The sequence below is a fragment of the Embiotoca jacksoni genome, unplaced genomic scaffold, assembly GCF_022577435.1.
Source record: "Embiotoca jacksoni isolate LCO1_2020_lvr unplaced genomic scaffold, fEmbJac1.0.p SCAF_6, whole genome shotgun sequence".
NCBI classification, from domain to species: domain Eukaryota; kingdom Metazoa; phylum Chordata; class Actinopteri; family Embiotocidae; genus Embiotoca; species Embiotoca jacksoni.
The window spans coordinates 8,088,985-8,098,016 of record NW_027185414.1 but is presented as its reverse complement, the minus strand read 5'-3'; the positions used below and the strand labels follow the sequence as shown (position 1 = coordinate 8,098,016).

General features: G+C 39.3%; 1 protein-coding gene across 1 annotated transcript in view; it reads right to left on the bottom strand.

The window, feature by feature from the left end:
- Positions 1-4,302: 4,302 nt before the first annotated feature.
- igdcc4 (immunoglobulin superfamily, DCC subclass, member 4) overlaps positions 4,303-9,032 on the bottom strand; it is a 49,015-nt gene continuing 44,285 nt past the window's right edge. The window contains exons 19-20 of the mRNA XM_069174330.1: positions 8,824-8,952; positions 4,303-7,408 (exon numbers count right to left, since the gene is read on the bottom strand). Coding sequence (XP_069030431.1) covers positions 6,875-7,408; positions 8,824-8,952 — 663 coding nt within the window. The 3' untranslated portion in view covers positions 4,303-6,874. The remainder of the gene's footprint in view (positions 7,409-8,823; positions 8,953-9,032) is intronic.

The following is a 9,032-nucleotide window of genomic DNA, read 5'->3' as shown; positions in this document are numbered from 1 at the left end:
TATCAAGTCATCTACAGAGTTTGTTTTCCATGTCTCAGAGCTAAGAAGATGACATTAATTGTAATCTATGGATGACAATCACAGCACTCTACAACATAGTATGTGATATAAAGGTCAAACTGACTGCAATATGACAAGAAATGAAGCGTGTAAGCCACCTCTCTGATATCTTACAAGTCACTCTGGGTGAATGTAAATGGCAAAAAAATAAATCACACGGTGAAATTGACTGATAAATCTTTTGAGGCAAATGTGATAGAAAACAAAATTCAAGTTGGGCTGATGCATCACATGCACAGTTTGGCTGAGATCCAAAGAATCACAGTGTTACTTCTATCTTTCTTTGATGTTTATTTACAGAAGAGAACTTTTCACAGTTGCTGTGACTTTGACTTTTTCACATATGGTAACAGTGAAAATATTTCTACAAACCACAAGTACTACCTATCTTGTCACTGATTCCTCTGAACAAGCAATGTTTCTATCACAAATCATGACCACAGTCGCCATGACTAACACTGAGTAATCCATCTGTCGTTTTACAGACTAAGAAAATTGCACTTCTAGAAATGTAAAGATGACAGTCCAGAGTTGCTCATAGCCCAAGAAGAAGTGCTAATCTATTAAGAGCACCTACAGTTTGCTCCTACAGTAGCGTTTGTGATGAATGAGGTCTTGCTCGGCACACAATGTGTTACCAAGGTGTCTGAGTAGCTGCAGAGCGTCGCAGGTGGCACATGACCGTAGTCTGAGTCTGTGCTTACACATTCTGAGAAGCAGAACTGAGATGACGTACCCAAAAAAGAAAGAAAAAACTCCAACGATGTGACATCACTGAACAAAGCAGCTCACCACAAAGCACCAGAATGTACAGAAAGAAGCCAGAGAGAGAAATACAGTGATTTGTACAAAACAAGATATCATTTGTGCATAAGAGTTTCCTTGATTTGCTTTCCAAAAGGACAAAATGAGGCTTTGTTTGACAACAAATGACATGTATCTGAGCTGGATATGCTGGCATGATCCTCTACAATTTTATGCAAAGATGGGGAACCTGAGTAGAGAAGAAACCACTATTTCTATGAATGGCTGCCTGCACTGAGAGGTATGACCTGCCTTGGGAGGATGTCCCTGTAGCCCTTCTCCCTAAAAAAAATAAAAAATTGACCCACGCCCTGTCTTTCAGCAGAAGCCTACATTGTTTTCAGCTAATGATTTTTGCTTCACACTCTATAAAAAGCTGGATAATAGCTACAACTGCAAGTCAGTTTTGATTGCTTCCATTAATTCTTCCTCCCCTCATTGGTTTACCCTTTGTGTTAGACCTGACCATTCAAGTCACTGTAATGAGTACAAACTCACACTAAGGGGAAACGAAACATCAGTCCCATCCTCTGTGACAAAAACTTTGCTCACAAAACAACAGGATGCTTTAAATCTTCTACTTGTTACAAATTGTGCAGTATAAAGGAACTGATCAGAAAAAAAATCAACAAGTTACCAACATGAGGTATACTGTTTTAATAAAACATCCTCCTTATAAAAGGAGGATGAAATAGACCCAATTATCAAATTATTTATCATCTCTACAAAATGAGAGCATGAGTCATGTTCCTCCAAAACAATCTGATTGTTCCAGCCAAGAAAAAGGTGAACCAAAGGAAAAAAGATACATACATATACTTAAGAGATCGTGGTTAGAAGTGTTAATATGGGCTCTTATAAGGAGAGCAAACATCCTTCATGCTGGAGGCAGGTTTTATGCTAATCCCTCTGTCAGCTTCACACAACTTTATAATCCACTACTGCAGCAAGACTAAAACACAGGCAAAAGAACCTGATTGAAATGAAATATCTGTGGAAAAAAAGAACATGAAACTATGTCCAACTAAGATTTTCCATCAGATTTTGGCAGCTGTAACATCCTGAAATCTAACATCACAGATGTGATAGTGTCTTTGTTTGAATGAATAACATAAAAAAAAAATAAAAAAAAAAACTCCCAGGCACAAACCAACGAAGTCCATGAGAACACATTGGTGCAGTGAAGAGACTTTACTTTCTCCATCTGCATATCATATGTACTTCATATGCAATGACAATAAAGGCTGAGAGAACAGCTGTGAAAATGGCCATGTTTGGTGAGACAACTTCATAAACTCAAAAGATTTCAAATAGACTCATTTTTGTCATTGTGACTGACAACTTGCTTGAAACACCTTGATTCAATGGCATGATTCACTGACCTCCATCCACTTCACGGTCCGTGCAGTTCTGTAAACACTGCAGTTCGGACTTCAGTATCAGCAAATGCTGTCGTGGCTGGACGAACTGAACCCAGGTCTGGAAAAAGCCTATCAGAGCAGCAGGAACACAGTCTGTGGTTTTAGCACTTCTCTTCTTAAGGTAGCATGGCTAATCATGGCTGACCTGGACTGAGAGGTATGTTAAAGATATCAAACTGGAATGCTTTTGAGAATGCTTCTTTTCGGGACATACACACTTTTCAGGATGACGAGAAACAGTAACAGTAAAGAACCTGGGTCAAAAATATACACACAGTTTTGGTGGTTCGCTTTAGCTTATATAAAAGGGCAAATGACCATCAAACCACAAGGCAGAAAGCTGCTGCCGCACGGCTCGCTAAACATTTAATTTGTCATTTGGATCAATGATGTCCCAGCAGGTGTTTTACTTTAACAGCGATGGTAACCTGCTCTGAGATCACTGATTGGAGCGTGGCCACAAATACAACACGCTTGCCATTTTAGATTGATGAGTTGAGTAATGCAGCAGCATTTTTCTTCCAATGTCATCTTACTGTTGATTTGCTCTCTACGCACAATTTAAGTGTGATTCGCTGAATAGCAGTGCAGTGAGTGCCACACATTTTATATTATAGCATTTAAAAAAATGCCATATTAACGTACATTATAAATATTTCTTAAACTGACTGTTTAAAAAAAATCACAATTTTCTTGATGTAACCCCCCCCCCCCAAAAAAAAAAAAAAAAAAAAAAAAAACAACCTTCCAATTAAAGTTTGACCCAGGTTTGCTAAGAACACATTCATTTCTGTCCATAAATGACTGCAACTGCAGTAAAAAACATGTATTGTTTTCATGTTGAGTACATACATGGCAAGGCTAAAAAAATAAGGCTCTTTGAGGTACCAACCATGCATTTTTGTTAAGAAAGTCAGGGACAATAAAAGTTTGAGTAAACACAATTATGTTGGTAAAAAAACACATTTAGGATGTTTCATACAAGTCACGAGGAACCATTTCCATTTCTGCTGTTGATATATTTGAGTTGAGCTGGTGAGATTTTTACAGTTGCATGGACATTGGTACAAACATGGGCAGGATTAGAGAGGGTTTGTCCACTCCCTTTTCACTGCTGGATGACTAGAAGAAGCCCACCTGAGAGAAGATGAGACATAATGAACAAAAGGGCTAGACTCAGTGCTTTGCTTGATTTCTGAAATGAATATCATTGTCAACAAAGCAATGCTCACCCCTTCTGTCCACCACAAGTGAAATTACTTAAATTAGTGTGTTATCAGCCTTAAAATAGTTCTTTTAATGTGAAGCACCAAAACTAACAAGAAACTTGCACCACCTGCAGTTTATCAAGCTGTGGTTTTGCCCCAAAGTCATGTGTGCTCGTCCACATTAAATAGGTGACAAGAATGTCAGCTTGGTGACATAGTGACTCCTTGCAGGCTAATCAGTGACCTCCTGTAGCTGACAAGCTATCTGCTATAACTGGTTGAGCTTAGACCACATATGAAGAAAGCCATAGCAGGTGATGCTGTCAGCCAGTGGTCTGCATTGGAGCAGAATTGAGAATCAGAGATTGACCCCATGGTCAAATTTTCATTCCCACTTTTCCAGTTGAAGCCAGGACCTTGCAATGATAGAAGACAGGATGGAGCACGTGAGTAACACTAGAAACTACAATAGACTATCATCAGTATCCATATTAGCTAATGGGCTAGGTGTCTCATACACATTCTACTTAATCTTAGTTGTTACATCACACCTGAATCAAAACAACATGGATGTGACGAGAGTTCACCCTCCTGGTCACCCTTATCCAAATAGCTTGTCAATCCCTCCAGACCAGCCATGTCAATCAAACCAGTGACACCACTAAACATACATTCCTTTGAGGCCTAGCCGAACACTTAATGATGGAATTATTTTCAAAATAACACCCAGAACACAATGTAACCATCATGACTTTTGGAAAAAATGCACTGACTCAGTATTTCCTGGCCTTTCTTTGAATGGGAACCAATTGGAGCCAGAGAGGGGTTTTTTTGTAGCCAGTCCTCATAGCCCTCAGGAGGTACTCCATTTAACGGTACTCCCACATTGACATTTAAGCTGTTCTGATTGATGAGCACTAGTCAGTCACAAAAGCTGCATGAGCGTCTCTCTAATTTCTCTCTACTGCTCAGTTACTTTCAACCTGGCATTTTGTTCACCGTTGCCCACTGTTTCATTAACAAGTTGTTGCAACTTACTGAAGAGAGAAAATAATTATTTCCAAACTAACAAGCATGCAAACTGACTGTTAGCGGTTTAGCTTTGATGCTACAGGGACAAAAACTTTACATGATTTTTCATTGTGTGATTTTTTTTTTTTTTTTTTTTTTAGATGTCAACATATTCAACTTGTTTTGCAAGTGTCTGCAAAAAAACTATTTTTTTATGGAGTTTTTTTTTTTTTCACTAACAGGATATAAAATACGAGTAAATGGTGAAAACAGCTAATAAGCTACAATGGCTACCTCCATTATAGGCTCTCCAGCTTTCTGTCCTTATAAACGTCATTACTGTCAAGACAGCATGAAATCGTCAACGGAGGACTTCTTTTTCATTTTATAGTATGCAGTACACAGTGTATGTGTGTGTACTATTTATGTTAAAAAAAACTAACAAAAACTGTTGTAGTAACTCATTGCCTGCAGGTGGCACAAGTGTCACATTTCAGGAGCTATTCCTGTCCTTGCCCATAGATGCTGCTACTTTGACTGGAACTTCAGAACTGCAACTGGATGACAGAGTGTTGCTGGTTTCAGGTGCTTCACATCAAAGCCAATGTGTGTTCATGTTTTTGAGAACAGGAACATTACACTGAGAGACACAATCTATAAGAGATCCAAGACATAATTTCCAGTTTGACGTAACGCAAGAAAATACAGTTAGTGTCGGACAATTATTTCTGAAAATACTAAAGGCTTTAAAATCAGACAAGTTAGGAAAAAAATCTCAAAAAGGTGCTAGTTACATAAAACTAATAAAACCACACTGGAAACCGTCCTGAAAAGAAATGAGGTAGTGCTGTTGACAAGGAGTAGGGATGCACCAGTCCACTTTTTACACTGCTCATACCAATACTGACTTGCCCTGCTTTACATATTAACTGAATTATGAAAAGCAATCTGATTGAATATGTAAGGATCACGTTCAACAGTTTGGTGTCCTTGCAAATTTTTTTTTAAAGGAGCCAATTATTTTCCTTTTTTTTCTTTTCCATCTGAATAAATGCAACAATTTTCAGTCAGATTTTGTTGTCTGACATGGCTCTGGTTTCAGAGAAAAGAATTATGGACATTTTCTCATACTGCTAATCAGATAGGCTTGAAGACTGAATTTCCCTTGAGTTAAAATAATGGCAAGCATTATACATAACACAAATTATCATACTGAGTTGTGGCTCCAACTAATGGCACAATATCTTGAATACAGTATGGACATTGGTGCATCCCTAATTGGGAGCCAGAATTGTCTACAGATGGGTTGTTGTAACATCTCCTCTAGGTCTCCCACCAACATAATTAAACCAAAACCAAAATCAACATGTAAATACTTTGATTCCAAAATGAGATATCCACCATCTTTAAAACAGAAAAAAACACTTCACTTTTAAACAGAGTGTCCCTGGTTTAAAAAAAAAAAAACACATCTCCTGGATATATGGCATTTTGGAAAAGAATATGTGTACCGAATCTGTTTACCCGATAACTTTTTACACTTTGAGATTTTTTTTTCTCTCTTTCATGTCAATATGTTTTGTACTTTTACGGAATATAATAATCTATAGAAATATACAGAGGCTATAAACGCACCTAGAATAATTAGGCACCTGAGACCCCCACACTCCAATCAGGAAATGTGTGCAAATGTGTGTCTGCATGACTGTTTGAATTGGTGTGAAATATCATGGAATTAGCTATTATTTTAGCTCTCTGTGTGTGTTTCTCTGTCTGTGTGTGTGTGTGTGTGTGTGTGTGTGTGTACCCTGAGACAGCAGGAGGCTAGAGAGAGACACAGGTTTTCGTCACACTCAGGGTGTGCAGATACTCCTTAAGGTTTATTCCTCAGTGCCACAGTAACGCAGCATCCACACATCAAAGCCCAATCCTCCCATCGACGATGATAGCCTGTCCAAGTGCTCGCTCACTCACTCAGGGACCGTTCCTGTTTTTTTTTCCTTCTCATTCCTGAGTGGAACAGAGCCATGTGTGACACAGTCAGAATAGCCTCCTCCAATCCACTTCCATCTGCTTGGTTGAGTTAAATATTTATTTTCCTTCTTATGGATAAGAAAGATACCCAGAGGAAAGTATGGTTGCAATGCTAGAGAATGTACAGTACTCTACCACTAAAAATATACTGTGTGTATACACTGTATATACACATGTATGAAACAATGGATTCAAAGTACCTATAAAATTTTGCAAAGAAGAGAAAGAAATCCAATAATGAGGTGCATAAAAATAATCCTTAGGGATTCTTCCTGCATACATAAAAGAAAATCAGTCTGATGTCTCTAAGCGTGGCTGATGCCCTACATGCTGGGGCTATGGGCACAGATAACTGTGTGCTGCTGAGGTAGAGTGGACAAGGCCAGAGCTGACAAAGGGGGCAGGGGAGAGTCCAGCAGAGATGGTCTTCCCTGGTGCCGAAGGGCAGTGTCTGGAGTCCCCGTTTTCCAGATGCTCTGACCTCAGCACGGACCTCACAGTCTTAGGAGAGTGGAAGCCATTGGTTAGCCCCGTGTCCAGCTGTGGCTCTGTGTCTGCAGACGGCTGTTGTCCCATGCCGTCTGTCTCCCTGTTGTGATTAGCCACCAACTTTATCGAGGGAAGACTCGAGGGGCTTTGGGCCAGTGATAGTTTTTCTAGAGGTTGTTCCTTTCCTGGCAGACTTGGCTGACTCAAAGGGGGATATGTGCCCTCTGATAATGAGGGTCCCTTGGTGGTGTTACAATCCCTCTCCCTCTCACTGCCTTCCTCCTCTTTCTCCTTCCCAGGGTCTGACAGCTCAGAGTGAACAATGACTTCTGCCTCGACCTGGTTACTGCACAGGGATGTACACAGACGATCCTCTAAGCCCTGAAACAAAACAAAACAATGTCACTGTTACTTGAGGCTTTTCTATTAGTTTATCTACCTGAGCAACTTTAAGTCTTTGATAGCTGCCCCTTTGTACATATCCCTGGAGAATGTGAAGATGCATGGAATGGATGTTTTTATCTACTTTCAAGTTAGCTTCAGCTGCATATCAAACTAACTAGCCTTCACCAATATTAAGTGTTACTTCCACGACCAAGAAGCACATAATCAACTAACTACAGTACGTCATGTTAGGTCGATAAAATATAAATCATTAAATGGATAATTAGATTTTATTGCAGTGTGGTACAATACCTGCATTAGATGAGGGTCGGCAATAAGCAGGCAGCTGTAACGGCACAGAAGCTAACAAATCTACTGCCATGGACGAGGTCAGCAACAACACAAATTTTCATACTTTCAGCGCCTTACATTGATGCAGAGGCTCCTTGACAAAAACTGTAGTTTTACCTCACAGGGTCTTTGGTGATGTTTTAACATGTTTATTGAGAACTGAGACTGCAGTAGATCAGAAACTGTGAGGTAAAATGACTGTTTAAAAAAAAAAAAAAAAGGGGAGTCTGGTGGCTGTAATGCCAGCAACAACAATCGGACAGCAAGTTAAAGCGATGACAATTTTCATAATACAACATTTGTAGATGTTTTTTAGGTGGGCCTTTTTTTGGAGGTTAAAGTACGTTTTGTTGCTGATCCTGTCCACAGCAGTAGATTGCTTAGTTTCTGTGCCGATTTGCCTGCCTATCCAAACTGGGGACGTGCTAAGCCCCATTTACTGCAGGTACAAAATTCAAAAAATCAAGACTAACTGTTTTTAACCAGGCCTAACTACCTCTGACCTTTAGTACCAGAACAATCTTTCTTAAACATGGATCATCAATGGATGAGGATGTTGACTTGTAGCCTGCGACATGCAACTTTAGCCTCATTCTTTCTAACAATGTCACTTATGTTGCCACCCAGTGCATATTTAAGACCACATTCATAGGATTCTTCTCAAAAGCCAGTCAGCTTAAGACATTAAAAAGTAAACCGTTGGAACTAATGTTAGCTTAATTAACTATCTATCTAAAGCTGATTAAATCTGTTAGTGACAGCTTTCAATTAGGGTGGCTTAATCAATGGTCACCAGTCAGAAATGAGACACTGCTTTTTTTTAAAAAAATCTCTGAAATCAAGTGGTCATTGTTTGAAACTCACTATAAAGTTCACTGGTATACCTGCCATTTTTATTTCTAAACTGCACAAGTGTTAGAAACAGAGACTGTGGGGGGTGGAGCTTATGTCAATTTGAAATGCAATTTGAGCCAGCAATGCTGAGGCTAAAGCTGCTGTCAGAGACTGGTTGATCGCTAAAACAGATAATGTAAGTCACTGTACTTAGTTCATTCATTTACCATGCCGTTATCAGTAATTAGCATGTTGAGAGCTCCATTAATGAGTGTTGGAGAGTCTTCTGTTATGGTGTCTCTGTATCTAGTGATTCTGTTGACCCAGTTATGGCTCACAGAGCCGTTCCAAGCAGCCTGCAAGATGAACAACACAGCGGAAGCATCAATTAGAACTATTATCTGTTAATCAACATGCTGAAAAAAACAAAAAAACA